This window comes from Somniosus microcephalus, unplaced genomic scaffold (genome assembly GCF_052327205.1).
Source record: "Somniosus microcephalus isolate GS21.2 unplaced genomic scaffold, FLI_Smic_1.0 unresolved_chr2, whole genome shotgun sequence".
NCBI classification, from domain to species: domain Eukaryota; kingdom Metazoa; phylum Chordata; class Chondrichthyes; order Squaliformes; family Somniosidae; genus Somniosus; species Somniosus microcephalus.
The window spans coordinates 76766465-76785058 of record NW_028225180.1 but is presented as its reverse complement, the minus strand read 5'-3'; the positions used below and the strand labels follow the sequence as shown (position 1 = coordinate 76785058).

Genomic DNA, 18594 nt, shown 5'->3' with positions numbered 1-18594 from the left:
CCGGAAGCTCGGGGTCACCCTTACGGACTGAACGGAGGTGTTCCGCAAAGCGGTCGCCCAATCTGCGTTTGGTCTCCCCAATGTCGAGGAGACCGCATCGTGAGCAGCGAATACAGAATACTAGATTGCAAGAAGTACAAGTAAATCGCTGTTTCACCTGGAGTTCAAGTGGGAGTTCCTGAACGTCAGGATCACAAACCGTTTCTGCTGTCGTATCAAGTAACTAGGACAAGGTGAGGTGTTATCACTTCGATCTGCTGAGAAATGGACACTGTCATTGCTTCCAGTGGATCATTATGGTCCCGATATTTACTCTGTCTGGAGGCGGCTGAGGGTTTTCGGACACAGCTGCTGCCGCAATTGACCGCAGGACCTCTTTTGAAATTTTTCCAACAGGTTTCCCGCCCGACGGCCAGCCTGGTTGACGGGGTAACTGCGTGTCGGGCGGGAAAGCAGCCGGGGAGCGGATGTGAGGTCATTAGGAGATCGGGGGGTGGTGGGAGGGGGGGTGATTCAGACATCACGGGGCTCCGATCGCGTAGGGCTAAGCTTGTTGGGTCTGGAGGCGAAACATTCCAGCTCCTCCTGGCTCACAAGCAGCGCTGTAAAGGCACGCACCTCACGGATTCAGCCCTTCTACATAAGAACCTAAGAAATAGGAGCAGGAATAGGCCACTCGGCCCCTCGAGCCTGCTCCGCCATTCAATAAGATCATGGCTGATCTCGGGCTCAAAGCCACTTCCCTGCCCGCTCCCCATAACCCTTCACTCCCTTATCTTGCAAAAATCTGTCTATCTCCACCTTAAATGTATTTAATGACCCAGCCTCCACGGCTCTCTGGGGCAGAGAATTCCACAGATTTACGACCCTCTGAGAGAAGAAATTCCTCCTCATCTCAGTTCTAAAAGGGCGACCCTTTATTCTGAAACTGTGCCCCCCGAGTTCTAGATTTCCCCACGAGGGGAAACATCCTCTCTGCATCTACCTTGTCGAGGCCCCCTCAGTATCTGATATGTTTCAATAAGATCACCTCTCATTCTTCTAAATTCCAATGAGTATAGGCCCAACCTGCTCAACCTTTCCTCATAAGTGAACTCACTCATCTCTGGAATTAACCTTGTGAATCGTCTCTGAACTGCCTCCAATGCAAGTATATCCTTCCTTAAATAAGGAGACCAAAACTGTACGCAGTACTCCAGGTGTGGTCTCACCGATACCCTGTACAGTTGTAGCAGGACTTCCCTGCTTTTATACTCCATCCCCTTACAATAAAGAACAACATTCCATTTGCCTTTTTGATTACTTGCTGTACCTGCATGCTAACTTTTTGTGTTTCATACACAAGGACCCCCAGGTCCCTCTGAACTGTAGCATTTTGTAATCTCTCTCCATTTAAATAATAATTTGCTTTTTTATTTTTTCTGCCAAAGTGGATAACCTCGCACTTTCCCACATTATACTCCATCTGCCAAATGTTTGCCCCACTCACTCAGCCTTTCTATATCCCTTTGCAGATTCTTTGAGTCCTCTGCACAACTTGCTTTCCCACCTATCTTGCTTTCCCGCCCATCTTTGTATCATCCGCAAAATTGGCTACAGTACACTCGTTCCCTTCATCCAAGTCATTAATGTAGATTGTAAATAGTTGAGGCCCCAGCACCAATCCGCGCCTCCTTTTACTTGCCGGGTTTCCCGAGGCCTGGGAAACCTGGCTTCCGCGCGTCAGAAATAAAAATGCTGCTAAAACGAAGGCAGGCAGCCTCCTTAAAAGCTTTTACTGAGCGACCCACCTCCTGGGAGCGGATTGTTCGCCCGCCCACCCACCCGACCCGCCCCCATTAAAACCAGAAGTGGGCAGGTAGGGTTCGGCTTTGAGAATTTAAAGTTTTTTACCTCAACACCTGCCCCCAACCCACCCATTGTAATTTTAAATCTGAGATTGATAGCTTTTTGTTAACCGAAGGGTATTAAGGGATGTGGGCCAAAGGCGGGTGGATGGAGTTCGGTCGCAGATCAGCCATGATCTCATTGAATGGGGGAACAGGCTCGAGGGGCTGAATGGCCTCCTCCTTTTCCTATGTCCCTACACCCAAACCTCTCTGCATGCCAACATTTGCTCGTCTCTCACCTGTTAAAAAAATATTCTGCTTTTCTATTCCTATATCAAAGTGGATAATTTCATATGTCGCCCGCCCTCTGCCACCTTCTTGCCTACTCATTGTGGTGACAGCTGTAAAGGAGCAAGAGTCCCGTGTTGCCCTGTGCCCACCTGCACGACCAGCTGTGGGAGGGTGCCAGTACAGCATCTTTCGGATGTTAAACCCAGGCCATAAGAGCAGGGAGGTTATGATGGAGCTGTACAAAATGCTAGCTAGGCCACAGCTGGAATACTGTGTGCAGTTCTGGTCGCCACACTATAGGAAGGATGTGATTGCATTGGAGAGGGTGCAGAGGAGATTCACCAGGATGTTACCTGGGCTGGAGCGCTTCAGCTATGAAGAGAGACTGGACAGGCTGGGGATGTTTTCCTTAGAGCAGAGAAGGCTGAGGGAGGGACCTGATTGAGGTATACAAAATTATGAGGGGCATAGATAGGGTAGATAGAAAGGAACTTTTCCCCTTAGTAGAGGGGTCAATAACCAGGGGGCATAGTTTCAAGGTAAGGGGCAGGAGGTTTAGAGAGGATTTGAGGAAAAACTTTTTCACCCAGAGGGTGGTTGGAATCTGGAACTCACTGCCTGAAAGGGTGGTAGAGGCAGGAACCCTCACAACATTCAAGAAGCATTTGGATGAGCACTTGAAACGCCATAGCATACAAGGCTACGGACCAAGTGCTGGAAAATGGGATTAGAATAGACAGGGCTTGATGGCCGGCGCAGACACGATAGGCCGAAGGGCCACTTTCTGCGCTGTATAACTCTATGACTCTATGGGCTAAAAATTCAGTTTGGGGCGCCAAGCTCGCCTGGGCGCCGGAATTACCGCTGCGCGCGGAGCCACTTGCGCCATCGGGATATTCAGTTTCAGTGCCCCAAATGGAAGCCGGCCGCTAAACAAGGCTTTAGGCGCCCCGCTTGGGGCGCTGAAACTGAATTTCAGCGCGCAAAGTGCCGCAGCGCCACCCGCTGCGGCACGGCAGGCTGCGGTACTGCAGGCCTTCCTCCCACTGTTAAGGGGGAGGTGCCTGCAACAGCGCGATCCCTGCTCGCGAGTGCCGGCAAATGAGCCCGGCACCAAGGAGAAGTGCCGGGCTCTCGGGAAACAGCCGGCAATGCCACGGGGGGGGCGGTGTAGGAGGCCGGGGACGGAGGTGCTGGCAGCCGGCCGCCGAAAAACCGGCCGGCCGCACCTCCACCTTAACTCGCCCCACTACCGCCACAGGTTGGCCCCTGTGTACCGGTCGCTGTTTGCGGCCGGCGCGGAGGAGGCGGCGGCGACCTAATATGGCGCTCGGGGCGGTAGCGGGGCACTGCGCACACCGATGATGTCATCGGTGGCGGCGCAGCGCTACAGGCTAACGCCGCCATTAGCACCCCGCTAAATATCGCGGTAGGTGTGGCCAGTGGCGCTAAAGCCTCTGAGTGGCCTCTTTGGGCGCAAACTGGTGGCGCAAGCAACTGAATTTCTAGGCCTATGACTCTAGGCCCCATCTGCTCTCTCAGGTGGATGTAAAAGATCCCACTATTGGAAGAAGAGCAGGGTGAGTTCTCCCCGGTGTCATAGGTCAATATTTATCCCTCAACCAACATCACTAAAAAAACAAATGATCCGGTTGATGTAAGAAAACTACTAGGCACTTGGTGTAAGCGTTAAACAAAGCTTTAATCAACTGTTTTACAACATGGAGGTCTAGTTGTGTCCTTCACTAGTTCCTGTTAAGAATGTCCTGCGCAAGCTGGGCCCGTGCCCGAGTATTTATACTCTCCCTGGACAGCGCCACCCGTAGACCGCTCAGTATTATTTCATAAGTCTTTCTTTCATGAATGTCTGATTCATGTCACCAGTCATTATCACGGTGCTGTTTCTGGGATCATGCTGTGCGCAAATTACAACAGTGACCACACTTCAGAAAGTACTTCATTGGCTGTGAAGCGCTTTGGGACGCCCTGAGGTGGTGAAAGGCCCCGGAGAAATGTAAGTCTGTCGCTACGAGTGTATCTGAGGGGCTTTAGTCCGTTCTCCTGTTCCTCCTCTCCGCAGGCTCGATATCCGTCAACAGCCGCCACTTCCCCTTCGTGGCCAACGGCGAGAGCGAGATCCTGGACCTGGACAGCGACATGTATCTGGGCGGGCTGCCCGACAACCGGTTGGAGCTGCTGCCGCCGCCCGAGCTGTGGACGGCCTTCCTCAACTACGGCTACGTGGGCTGCGTGCGGGACCTCTTCATCGACGGCCAGAGCCGGGACGTGCGGCGCCTGGCCGAGCTCCAGAACACGGGCGGGGTCAGCGGCTTCTGCTCCCGGGAGACCCTCAAGCAGTGCGGCATGAGCCCGTGCCACAATGGCGGCCACTGCCGCGAGGGCTGGAACCGCTACATCTGCGACTGCAGCGGCACCGGCTACTTCGGGAAGAACTGTGAGACAGGTAGGTGATCGAGTCCGACCGTGAGCCGAGAGCGCCCAGCTGATCAACTTGTATTTATATAGCTCCTTTAATGCAGTAAAACGTCCCAAAGCGCTTCACAGGAACGATTATCAGACAAAATTTGACACCGAGCCACATAAGGAGATATTAGGGCAGGTGACCAAAAGCTTTGTCAAAGAGGTAGGTTTTAAGGGGCGTCTTAAAGGAGGAGAGAGAGGCGGAGAGGTTTAGGGAGGGAATTCCAGAGCTCAGGCCCCAGGCAGCTGAAGGCATGGCCGCCAATGGTGGAGCGATTAAAATCGGGGGATGCGCAAGAGGCTAGAATTAGAGGAGCGCAGAGATCTTGGGGGGTTGTGGGGCTGGAGGAGGTTACAGAGATAGGGAGGGAGGCGAGGGCCACGGAGGGATTTGAAAACAAGGATGAGAATTTTAAAATCGAGGCGTTGCCGGACCGGGAGCCAATGTAGGTCAGCGAGCACAGGGGGTGATGGGCGAACGGGACTTGGTGCGAGTTAGGACACGGGGCAGTGAGCACAGGGGGTGATGGGTGAACAGGACTTGGGGCGAGTTAGGACACGGGGCAGCGAGCACAGGGGGTGATGGGTGAACGGGACTCGGTGCGAGTTAGGACATGGGGCAGTGAGCACAGGGGGTGATGGGTGAACGGGACTCGGTGCGAGTTAGGACACGGGGCAGCGAGCACAGGGGGTGATGGGTGAACGGGACTCGGTGCGAGTTAGGACACGGGGCAGTGAGCACAGGGGGTGATGGGTGAACGGGACTCGGTGCGAGTTAGGACACGGGGCAGTGAGCACAGGGGGTGATGGGTGAACGGGACTCGGTGCGAGTTAGGACACGGGGGCAGTGAGCACAGGGGGTGATGGGTGAACGGGACTCGGTGCGAGTTAGGACACGGGGGCAGCAGAGTTTTGGATGATCTCAAGTTTACGGAGGGTGGAATGTGGGAGGCCGGCTAGGAGTGCGTTGGTATAGTCAAGTCTAGAGGTAACAAAGGCATGGATGAGGGTTTCAGCAGCGGATGAGCTGAGGCAAGGACGGAGACGGGCGATGTTACGGAGGTGGTCTTAGTTATGCTGTGGATATGTGGTTGGAAGCTCATTATGGCACCAAGGTTGTGAACAGTGTGGTTCAGCCTCAGACAGATGTTAGGGAGAGGGATGGAGTCGGTGGCCTAGGGAACAGAGTTTGTGGCAGGGACCGAAAACAACGGCTTCGGTCTTCCCAATATTTAATTGGAGAAAGAAAAGTAAGCTTGGCGAGTCAGTGAGTTCAACGCTCCACCCACTGTGGTACTGTCCCAGAAGGAGCGAGGGTTGTAGACCCTGGAATTTAGAAGGTTAAGGGGCGATTTGATGAAAGTTTGGAAGATATTAAGGGGAACTGATAGGGTCGATAGAGTGTCTAGTTCTAGGCTCTCCAGCCAGGGGAAACAACCTCACAGCATCTACCCTGCCAAGCTCCCTCAGAATCCTAGGACGTAATTTTCCGCCCCCGCACGCTTTTCCCCGGGCGCGTCTGCCATCGCGGAACCGACCCGACCGGCAGCGGCGAGCGACCCGATTGAGATGATTGACATCTAGTTGTCAGACCCTTAACAGGCTTTCTCTTAAACTTACTTTTTAAATTTAGCCGCGTGGCCACGGCAACCACGCTGCTCGGGAAGCACGTCTGTCAACCTGAGGCGGGAGTTCAGTGGCCATTGCTCCAGCTGATTACTGGACAGCCTCAAAATGTACAGTAAAAGCTCCCTCCTGACAGACGATCACTTTCCTCAGGCAGAAGCTGTTGCTCCGTCCATTTCCAGCACAGATTCTGCAGGCTGCAAGGGGGAAAAATTCGGTTGCTTTGCCCCTCCTGTTAGCGCCCGGGCACGGCGTTGTTTGCGCCGCTCGCGAAATTGACCAGACGATTTGAGGCGGCGCTAAACACTACCGCCACGATCTCCTGCATCCGCTGATCGTGATGTCAGTCGAGCGTGCAACGCCCCGGACCGGATATTGAGTGGCGCCCCCTGTCTTACCGCCTGCTGCTAGCAACGACAGGTAGAGGGGAACGTTTCACAGTTGGGAAGGGACTGGGGGAGCGCTATTTAAAGGCGACAGCTTCCTGCCCTTTTTTGTCAGCGATATTTTTGAACCACACATTCTGAGAGAGAGAGAGACTTTTGGAGAGATTGAACGCTGTGTGAAGGAGTTTTGGGGACTGAGCAGCACTTTGCAGGTTCATTTTGATTTGACCTTCCTTGCATCGATTTAGAAGAGACTATGGGGGCTGAACTCTGAGCTCTTTCCCTGGGTCTCTCCTTTGTTCTTTCCAGCAGATTTGATGGACGGTCTCTGCAGGCCGAGATTCAAGGCTGCAATGAGCAGGATGTGGATGGAGAGCAAAATCAACCCTCCCCTTTAAGAACTGGCTGACGCCAGTGTGTCTGTGTTCCATTGTTGACTGACGTCAGGGGGAGTCCAGAACCAGGGGTCACAGTCTAAGGATAAGGGGTCGGCCATTTAGGACTGAGATGAGGAGGAATTTCTTCACCCAGAGAGTGGTGAACCTGTGGAATTCTCTGCCACACAGGGCAGTTGAAGCCAATTCATTAAATATATTCAAGAAGGAGTTGGATGTATTTCTTGAGGCTAAAGGGATCAAGGAATATGGGGAGAAGGCAGGGACAGGGTACTGAATTTGGATGATCAGCCATGATCTCATTAAATGGCGGAGCGGGATCGAGGGGCCGAATGGCCTCCTCCTGCTCCTAATTTTCTGTTTCTATTAACGTTAGCTTGCTGTGCGCAAATTGGAGGCCGCGTTGTCTTACATTACAATAGTGACCGCACTTCAAAAAGTACTTCATTGGCTGTAAAGCGCTTTGGGACGTCCGGAGGTGGTGAAAGGCGCTACATGAATGCAAGTCTTTCTTTCTTACTCTCTGTTGGTTTTTAGAAGGGACAGTCCTGAGCTACGATGGAAGCATGTACATGAAAATTATGATGCCGGCTGTCATGCACACGGAGGCGGAGGACATATCCTTGCGGTTTATGTCACAGCGAGCATACGGCTTACTGATGGCGACAACATCCAAGGACTCAGCGGACACCTTGAGGCTCGAGCTGGATGGAGGACGGGTTAAGCTCACTGTCAACTTAGGTAACCCTCTCTTTCAACTGTCTGGCATCAATTGATTGGAAATTTGGTTTTTTCGTTTGGTACAAGTAGAGTTCAGTTGCTTACAACGCGGGGCATCTCAGTGCAAGAATCGGACATTCAGACGCAAAAATGAGTCGGGAGAGTTGTGTCAAAAAAAAAACTCTAGTTATCGGGAGGACGGGCTCCACATTAGTACGATAGCAAAGTACTGCAGATGCTGGAAATCCGAAAAAACAACAGAAAATGCTGGAAAAACTCAGCAGGTCAGGCAATTTGAGTTGACGTTTCGGGTCGAAACCCTTCTTCAAAACTGGAGGCGGAACATCCCCCCCACCCACCCCCCAGCCTGGGCTTGGTTATCTGATCTGGGCCCCGGTGGCAGTACCATTGGTCTCCATGTCCCCTCGGGCTGGTGAGATGGCTGGTTTCTGCTCCTGGTGCGCGGTCCAGCGAGAGCAAGCCAGGCCCCGCGGTTCGACGGTCAGCGGGCGGACAACGCCTCGGTTCACACGCCAGGGATGACCAAAGGCGGGGGGCAAGGAGCCCCCCAAAAAAAAAACCAGCAGGCAGCACCGCCCAAGCCAACACGGGAGGGAGAACGGCGGAGGGCGGGAGGTGGGGGTGGAAACTCTTGACAGATTGGATCTGACCTCTGCACTCTGGAGGCGTCTGAATGGGTAGATCTTGCACTGGTGCCTTGTTAACATCTTACAGACGTATTTCTCTGTCCCATCTTTTGACCGCTTGTTTTTTCTGACTTTCCCATCCATCGTCTCCATTCTAAGTTGACCTGCTTTTTGCCTTCCGCTTCAGCTTCCGTTCCCCAATAAACCCACTCGTTGTTTTTTTTTTATCCCTTTCAACCTGTTTTATTATTTCAATATAAGCACGTAGCGGCAAGGAGGCATGACTCGTTTCCATGGTAACGGCCAGTGCCAGTCTCCCGAGTGATAAAGAGGCATCATCTATCAGAGACAAAGCTAGCAGTGTGCGAGCTTCCTCGCGTCCAGCTCTAAAATTACAGCATTAACTCCTCGTTAGCATAACAAAACGTTCGAGCGTATTATTGATTAAGGACATAAATGTTTTTTGCGGGCTTTTTTTTTTCTCTTCTCCCCCCGCCCCCCCGCCTTTTGCGATTCGCACTGAGCTGAGAGAGAGCGATGCAGCTCGTCCTCGGCTTTGCATTGGCACTGACCTTGCTCGTGGAAACGGAACATTTCACCCTCGCCCGAGTACGACCGTTGCCTAGGGACGGGAGCAAAAAAATAAAAGTGGCCGCCTCTTTCTGAAATTAAAAAACCCGAGGCTGGAAAAGCAGCAGGGGTGAGAACGTACGAACATAGCAAATTAGGAACAGGAGTCGGCCATTCGGCCCCGCGAGCCGGCTCCGCATTCAGAATGGTCATGGCTGATCATCGACCTCATCTCCACCTTCCTGCACTATCCCCGTATCCCTTGGTTCCCTCAATATCCCAAAATCTATCGCTCTCAGTCTCAAATATACTCAACGACTGAGCCTCCACAGCCCTCTGGGGTAGAGAATTCCAAAGATTCGCCACCCTCTGAGTGAAGAAATTCCTCCTCATCTCAGTCCAAAATGGCCGACCCCTTATCCTGAGACTGTGACCCCTGGTTCTAGACTCTCCAGCCAGGGGGTAACATCCTCCCTGCATCTACCCTGTCAAGCCCTGTAAGAATCTTATACGTTTCAATGAGATCACCTCTCATTCTTCTAAATTCCAGGGAGTACAGGCCTAGTCTCCTCAATCTCTCCTCATAGGACAATCCTCCCCCATCCCAGGAAGCAGTCTAGTTGGGAATTGGATAGGCACAGAATGGAAAATAAGGACAATTAGTTTTGGAAAGGAAAGGATAGACACAGAAGTGGGGATAAAGGGGACACAGAACTGGGGACATTGGAATTGCAATAGGGAATGGGGCAAGCGTAGAACTGGGGGTATGAATTCGGAGGGCAGAACTGATGTAGAGCATGCCACATATGTCATCGTGCCAGGAGGCAGTGTCCGCGCTGTAACCAGTGTTATGTTGGCACAGTGACATTGGGTGTTTTCACACGCCACGTTCGGTTGCTGTGAGCAAATCAGTCGCTGAAAATCTTCAAGTGCAAGAGGAACATGGCACTTAGCAAGAAGTTCGAAGCCATCCAGGACACAGCAGCCCGTTTGATTGGCCCCCCGTCCACCACCTTAAACATTCACTCCCTCCACCACCGGCGCACCGTGGCTGCAGTGTGTACCATCTACAAGATGCACTGCAGCAACTTGCCAAGGCTTCTTCGGCAGCACCTCCCAAACCCGCGACCTCTTCCACCTAGAAGGACAAGGGCAGCAGGCGCATGGGAACACCACCACCTACAAGTTCCCCTCCAAGTCACACACCATCCTGACTTGGAAATATATCGGCCGTTCCTTCATCGTCGTTGGGTCAAAATCCTGGAACTCCCTCCCTAACAGCACTGTGGGAGCACCTTCACCACACGGACTGCAGCGGTTCAAGAAGGCGGCTCACCACCATCTTCTCAAGGGGCAACTAGGAATGGGCAATAAATGCTGGGCCTTGCCAGCGACGCCCACATCCCGGGAATGAATTAAAAAGAAAAGGAATACAGCTGATGGATCGAATTTAAAGGGACAGCTGATTTGCTCCCTGGAGGTGGGTTTGGGTCGGGCGGGAGGTTAAAGTGTTAAACAACTGAATCCCAACCCCCATCCCGCCCACTTCGGCTTTAACGGAGGCAGGATGTGGGGCGGACGACCAACCCGCTCCCAGGAGGCGGGTCGCCCATTTAAATGTTATAATGAGGCTGCCGTGCCTCATTGCGATTCGCCATTCCAAATTTACCTCCGGCTGGTCGGGTTTCGTGGGCCATGGGGAACCCGACAGATAAAGGAAGGCGAGGACTGCTGGATCCAGGGGCTGAGTGTCTTCAGACTTACCTCCTGGATCAGGCGCCCCTGCCTCACCCACCCTCTCTGTGATCGGTCACCGCCCCGAAGCCTCCGAGCCTCCCCCCACAGAGCCTCCGATCGTCCCACAGAGCCTCCCATCCCCCACAGAATCCCCCATCCCCCACAGAACTTCCCATCCCCCCCACAGAATCCCCCATCCCCCACAGAACCTCCCATCCCCCCCACAGAACCTCCCATCCCCCCACAGACCCTCCCATCCCCCCACAGAACCTCCCATCCCCCCCACAGAACCTCCCATCCCCCACAGAACCTCCCATCCCCCCCACAGAACCTCCCATCCCCCCACAGAACCTCCCATCCCCCACAGAACCTCCCATCCCCCCACAGAACCTCCCATCCCCCCACAGAACCTCCCATCCCCCCACAGAGCCTCCCATCCCCCCACAGAGCCTCCCATCCCCCCCACAGAACCTCCCATCCCCCCCACAGACCCTCCCATCCCCCCACAGAGCCTCCCATCCCCCCCACAGAACCTCCCATCCCCCCACAGAACCTCCCATCCCCCCACAGACCCTCCCATCCCCCCACAGAACCTCCCATCCCCCCACAGAACCTCCCATCCCCCACAGACCCTCCCATCCCCCACAGAACCTCCCATCCCCCCACAGAACCTCCCATCCCCCCACAGAACCTCCCATCCCCCCCACAGACCCTCCCATCCCCCAAAGAACCTCCCATCCCCCACAGAACCTCCCATCCCCCACAGAACCTCCCATCCCCCCACAGAACCTCCCATCCCCCCACAGAACCTCCCATCCCCCACAGACCCTCCCATCCCCCCACAGAACCTCCCATCCCCCCACAGAACCTCCCATCCCCCCACAGACCCTCCCATCCCCCACAGAACCTCCCATCCCCCCACAGAACCTCCCATCCCCCCACAGAACCTCCCATCCCCCCACAGACCCTCCCATCCCCCAAAGAACCTCCCATCCCCCCACAGAACCTCCCATCCCCCACAGAACCTCCCATCCCCCCACAGAACCTCCCATCCCCCCACAGACCCTCCCATCCCCCACAGACCCTCCCATCCCCCACAGAACCTCCCATCCCCCCACAGAGGCTCCCATCCCCCCACAGAACCTCCCATCCCCCCACAGAACCTCCCATCCCCCCCACAGAACCTCCCATCCCCCCACAGAACCTCCCATCCCCCCCACAGAACCTCCCATCCCCCCACAGAACCTCCCATCCCCCCACAGAACCCCCCATCCCCCCACAGAACCCCCCATCCCCCCACAGAACCTCCCATCCCCCCACAGAACCTCCCATCCCCCCACAGAACCTCCCATCCCCCCACAGAACCTCCCATCCCCCCCACAGAACCTCCCATCCCCCCACAGAACCTCCCATCCCCCCACAGAACCCCCCATCCCCCCACAGAACCTCCCATCCCCCCACAGAACCTCCCATCCCCCCCACAGAACCTCCCATCCCCCCACAGAACCTCCATCCCCCCACAGAACCTCCCATCCCCCCCACAGAACCTCCCATCCCCCCACAGAACCTCCCATCCCCCCCACAGAACCTCCCATCCCCCCACAGAACCTCCCATCCCCCCACAGAACTCCCACCCCCCCACAGAACCTCCCATCCCCCCACAGAACCTCCCACCCCCCCACAGAACCTCCCATCCCCCACAGAACCTCCCATCCCCCCACAGAACCTCCCATCCCCCCCACAGAACCTCCCATCCCCCACAGAACCTCCCATCCCCCCCACAGAACCTCCCATCCCCCCACAGAACCTCCCATCCCCCCACAGAACCTCCCATCCCCCCACAGAGCCTCCTATCCCCCCACAGAACCTCCCATCCCCCCCACAGAACCTCCCATCCCCCCCACAGAACCTCCCATCCCCCACAGAACCTCCCATCCCCCCCACAGAACCTCCCATCCCCCCACAGAACCTCCCATCCCTCCCAGAACCTCCCATCCCCCCACAGAACCTCCCATCCCCCCACAGAGCCTCCCATCCCCCCACAGAACCTCCCATCCCTCCCAGAACCTCCCATCCCCCCCACAGAACCTCCCATCCCCCCACAGAACCTCCCATCCCCCCACAGAACCTCCCATCCCCCCACAGAGCCTCCCATCCCCCCACAGAACCTCCCATCCCCCCACAGAACCTCCCATCCCCCCACAGAACCTCCCATCCCTCCACAGAACCTCCCATCCCTCCCACAGAGCCTCCCATCCCCCCACAGAGCCTCCCATCCCCCCACAGAGCCTCCCATCCCCCCACAGAACCTCCCACCCCCCCACAGAACCTCCCATCCCCCCACAGAACCTCCCATCCCCCACAGAACCTCCCATCCCCCCACAGAACCTCCCATCCCCCACAGAGCCTCCCATCCCCCCACAGAACCTCCCATCCCCCACAGAACCTCCCATCCCCCCACAGAACCTCCCACCCCCCCACAGAGCCTCCCATCCCCCCACAGAACCTCCCACCCCCCCACAGAGCCTCCCATCCCCCCACAGAACCTCCCATCCCCCCACAGAACCTCCCATCCCCCCACAGAACCTCCCATCCCCCCCACAGAACCTCCCATCCCCCCACAGAGCCTCCCATCCCCCCACAGAGGCTTCCATCCCCCACAGAACCTCCCATCCCCCCACAGAACCTCCCATCCCCCCCACAGAACCTCCCATCCCCCACAGAACCTCCCATCCCTCCACAGAACCTCCCATCCCCCCACAGAACCTCCCATCCCCCCACAGAACCTCCCATCCCCCCACAGAACCTCCCATCCCTCCACAGAACCTCCCATCCCCCCAGAACCTCCCATCCCCCCACAGAACCTCCCATCCCCCCACAGAACCTCCCATCCCCCCAGAACCTCCCATCCCCCCACAGAACCTCCCATCCCCCCAGAACCTCCCATCCCCCCACAGAACCTCCCATCCCCCCCAGAACCTCCCACCCCCCCACAGAACCTCCCATCCCCCACAGAGCCTCCCATCCCTCCCACAGAACCTCCCATCCCCCCACAGAGCCTCCCATCCCCCACAAAACCTCCCATCCCCCCACAGAACCCCCATCCCCCACAGAACCTCCCATCCCCCCACAGAACCTCCCATCCCCCACAGACCCTCCCATCCCCCCACAGAACTTCCCATCCCCCCACAGAACCTCCCATCCCCCCCACAGAACCTCCCATCCCTCACAGAGCCTCCCATCCCCCCACAGAACCTCCCATCCCCCCACAGACCCTCCCATCCCCCACAAAACCTCCCATCCCCCACAGAACCTCCCATCCCCCCACAGAACCTCCCATCCCCCCACAGAACCTCCCACCCCCCCACAAAACCTCCCATCCCCCCACAGAACCTCCCATCCCCCCACAGAACCTCCCATCCCCCACAGAACCTCCCATCCCCCACAGAACCTCCCATCCCCCCCACAGAACCTCCCATCCCTCCCAGAACCTCCCATCCCCCCCACAGAACCTCCCATCCCCCCACAGAACCTCCCATCCCTCCCAGAACCTCCCATCCCCCCCACAGAACCTCCCATCCCCCCACAGAACCTCCCATCCCCCACAGAACCTCCCATCCCCCCACAGAACCTCCCATCCCCCCACAGAACCTCCCATCCCTCCCAGAACCTCCCATCCCCCCCACAGAACCTCCCATCCCTCCAGAACCTCCCATCCCCCCCACAGAACCTCCCATCCCTCCCAGAACCTCCCATCCCCCCACAGAACCTCCCATCCCCCCACAGAACCTCCCATCCCCCCAGAACCTCCCATCCCCCCCACAGAACCTCCCATCCCCCCACAGAACCTCCCATCCCCCCACAGAACCTCCCATCCCCCACAGAACCTCCCATCCCCCCCACAGAACCTCCCATCCCCCCACAGAACCTCCCATCCCCCCAGAACCTCCCATCCCCCCACAGAACCTCCCATCCCCCCACAGAACCTCCCATCCCCCCACAGAACCTCCCATCCCCCACAGAACCTCCCATCCCCCCCACAGAACCTCCCATCCCCCCACAGACCCTCCCATCCCCCACAGAACCTCCCATCCCCCCACAGAACCTCCCATCCCCCCACAGAACCTCCCATCCCCCCCACAGAACCTCCCATCCCTCCCAGAACCTCCCATCCCCCCCACAGAACCTCCCATCCCCCCACAGAACCTCCCATCCCCCACAGAACCTCCCATCCCCCCACAGAACCTCCCATCCCCCACAGAACCTCCCATCCCCCCACAGAGGCTCCCATCCCCCAGAACCTCCCATCCCCCCACAGAACCTCCATCCCCCCACAGAACCTCCCATCCCCCACAGAACCTCCCATCCCCCCACAGAACCTCCCATCCCCCACAGAACCTCCCATCCCCCCACAGAACCTCCAATCCCCCCACAGAACCTCCATCCCCCTCACAGAACCTCCCATCCCCCCCACAGAACCTCCCATCCCCCCACAGAACCTCCCATCCCCCCCACAGAACCTCCAATCCCCCACAGAACCTCCCATCCCCCCCACAGAACCTCCCATCCCCTCCACAGAACCTCCCATCCCCCACAGAACCTCCCATCCCCCACAGAACTTCCCATCCCCCACAGAACTTCCCATCCCCCCACAGAACCTCCGATCCCCCCCACAGAACCTCCCATCCCCCCACAGAACTTCCCATCCCCCCACAGAACCTCCCATCCCCTCCACAGAACCTCCGATCCCCCCACAGAACCTCCCATCCCCCACAGAACCTCCCATCCCCTCCACAGAACCTCCGATCCCCCCACAGAACCTCCCATCCCCCCACAGAACCTCCCATCCCCCACAGAACCTCCCATCCCCCCACAGAACCTCCCATCCCCCCACAGAACCTCCCATCCCCCCACAGAACCTCCCATCCCCCCACAGAACCTCCCATCCCCTCCACAGAACCTCCCATCCCCCCACAGAACCTCCCATCCCCCCACAGAACCTCCCATCCCTCCCAGAACCTCCCATCCCCCCACAGAACCTCCCATCCCCCCACAGAATTCCCATCCCCCACAGAACCTCCCATCCCCCCACAGAACCTCCCATCCCCCCCACAGAACCTCCCATCCCCCCACAAAACCTCCCATCCCCCACAGAGCCTCCCATCCCCCCACAGAACCTCCCATCCCCCACAGAACCTCCCATCCCCCCACAGAACCTCCCATCCCCCCACAGAACCTCCCATCCCCCCACATCCCTCCCACAGATCCTTCCCATCCCCCCACAGAACCTCCCATCCCCCCACAGAACCTCCCATCCCCCCACAGAACCTCCCATCCCCCACAGAACCTCCCATCCCCCCACAGAACCTCCCATCCCTCCCCAGAACCTCCCATCCCCCCACAGAGCCTCCCATCCCCCCACAGAGCCTCCCATCCCCCCACAGAACCTCCCATCCCCCCACAGAACCTCCCATCCCCCCACAGAACCTCCCATCCCTCCCAGAACCTCCCATCCCCCCACAGAGCCTCCCATCCCCCCACAGAACCTCCCATCCCCCCCACAGAGCCTCCCATCCCCCCACAGACCCTCCCATCCCCCCACAGAACCTCCCATCCCCCACAGAGCCTCCCATCCCCCACAGAACATCCCACCCCCCCACAGAGCCTCCCATCCCCCCACAGACCCTCCCATCCCCCCACAGAGCCTCCCATCCCCCACAGAACATCCCACCCCCCCACAGAACCTCCCATCCCCCCACAGAACCTCCCATCCCCCCACAGAGCCTCCCATCCCCCCACAGAGCCTCCCATCCCCCCACAGAACCTCCCATCCCCCCACAGAACCTCCCATCCCTCCCCAGAACCTCCCATCCCCCCACAGAGCCTCCCATCCCCCCACAGAACCTCCCATCCCCCCACAGAACCTCCCATCCCCCCACAGACCCTCCCATCCCCCCACAGAACCTCCCATCCCCCACAGAGCCTCCCATCCCCCCACAGAACCTCCCATCCCCCCACTGAACCTCCCATCCCTCCCAGAACCTCCCATCCCCCCACAGAGCCTCCCATCCCCCCACAGAACCTCCCATCCCCCCACAGAACCTCCCATCCCCCACAGACCCTCCCATCCCCCCACAGAACCTCCCATCCCCCCACAGAACCTCCCATCCCCCACAGAACCTCCCATCCCCCCACAGAACCTCCAATCCCCCACAGAACCTCCCATCCCCCCCACAGAACCTCCCATCCCCCCCACAGAACCTCCCATCCCCCCACAGAACCTCCCATCCCCCCCACAGAACCTCCCATCCCTCCCAGAACCTCCCATCCCCCCACAGAGCCTCCCATCCCCCCACAGAGCCTCCCATCCCCCCACAGAACCTCCCATCCCCCCACAGAGCCTCCCATCCCCCCCACAGAACCTCCCATCCCCCCACAGAACCTCCCACCCCCCACAGAACCTCCCACCCCCCCACAGAACCTCCCACCCCCCCACAGAACCTCCCATCCCCCCCACAGAACCTCCGATCCCCCCCACAGAACCTCCCATCCCCCCCACAGAACCTCCCATCCCCCCACAGAACCTCCCATCCCCCCACAGAGCCTCCCATCCCTCCCAGAAACTCCCATCCCCCCCACAGAACCTCCCATCCCCCCACAGAACCTCCCATCCCCCCACAGACCCTCCCATCCCCCCACAGAACCTCCCATCCCCCACAGAATCCCCCATCCCCCACAGAACCTCCCATCCCCCCACAGAACCTCCCATCCCCCCACAGAACCTCCCATCCCCCCACAGAACCTCCCATCCCCCCACAGAACCTCCCATCCCTCCACAGAACCTCCCATCCCCCCACAGAACCTCCCATCCCCCCACAGAACCTCCCATCCCCCCACAGAACCTCCCATCCCTCCACAGAACCTCCCATCCCCCCACAGAACCTCCCATCCCCCCACAGAACCTCCCATCCCCCACAGAACCTCCCATCCCCCCCACAGAACCTCCCATCCCCCCCACAGAACCTCCGATCCCCCCACAGAACCTCCCATCCCCCACAGAACCTCCCATCCCCCCACAGAACCTCCCATCCCCCCACAGAACCTCCCATCCCCCACAGAACCTCCCATCCCTCCCACAGAGCCTCCCATCCCCCCACAGAACCTCCCATCCCCCACAGAACCTCCCATCCCCCCCACAGAACCTCCCATCCCCCCCACAGAACCTCCGATCCCCCCCACAGAGCCTCCCATCCCCCCACAGAGCCTCCCATCCCTCCCACAGAACCTCCCATCCCCCCACAGAGCCTCCCATCCCCCCACAGAACCTCCCATCCCCCCACAGAACCTCCCATCCCCCCACAGAACCTCCCATCCCCCCACAGAGCCTCCCATCCCCCCACAGAACCTCCCATCCCCCCACAGAACCTCCCATCCCCCCACAGAGCCTCCCATCCCCCCACAGAACCTCCCATCCCCCCCACAGAACCTCCCATCCCCCCACAGAGCCTCCCATCCCTCCCACAGAGCCTCCCATCCCCCCACAGAACCTCCCATCCCCCCCACAGAGCCTCCCATCCCCCCACAGAACCTCCCATCCCCCCACAGAGCCTCCCATCCCCCCACAGAACCTCCCATCCCCCCCACAGAGCCTCCCATCCCCCCCACAGAGCCTCCCATCCCCCCCACAGAACCTCCCATCCCCCCACAGAGCCTCCCATCCCCCCACAGAACCTCCCATCCCCCCACAGAGCCTCCCATCCCCCCACAGAGGCTCCCATCCCTCCCACAGAGCCTCCCATCCCCCCACAGAACCTCCCATCCCCCACAGAACCTCCCATCCCTCCCACAGAACCTCCCATCCCCCCCACAGAACCTCCCATCCCCCCACAGAACCTCCCATCCCCCCACAGAA

At 58.2% G+C, this 18594-nt stretch overlaps 1 protein-coding gene across 1 annotated transcript in view; it reads left to right on the top strand.

Annotated features, from left to right (window-relative positions):
* The window catches only part of LOC147092842 (neurexin-2-like), a 1315750-nt gene that overhangs the window by 1076212 nt on the left and 220944 nt on the right, over window positions 1-18594 (top strand). The window contains exons 9-10 of the mRNA XM_085975700.1: window positions 4201-4584; window positions 7546-7749. Coding sequence (XP_085831826.1) covers window positions 4201-4584; window positions 7546-7749 — 588 coding nt within the window. The remainder of the gene's footprint in view (window positions 1-4200; window positions 4585-7545; window positions 7750-18594) is intronic.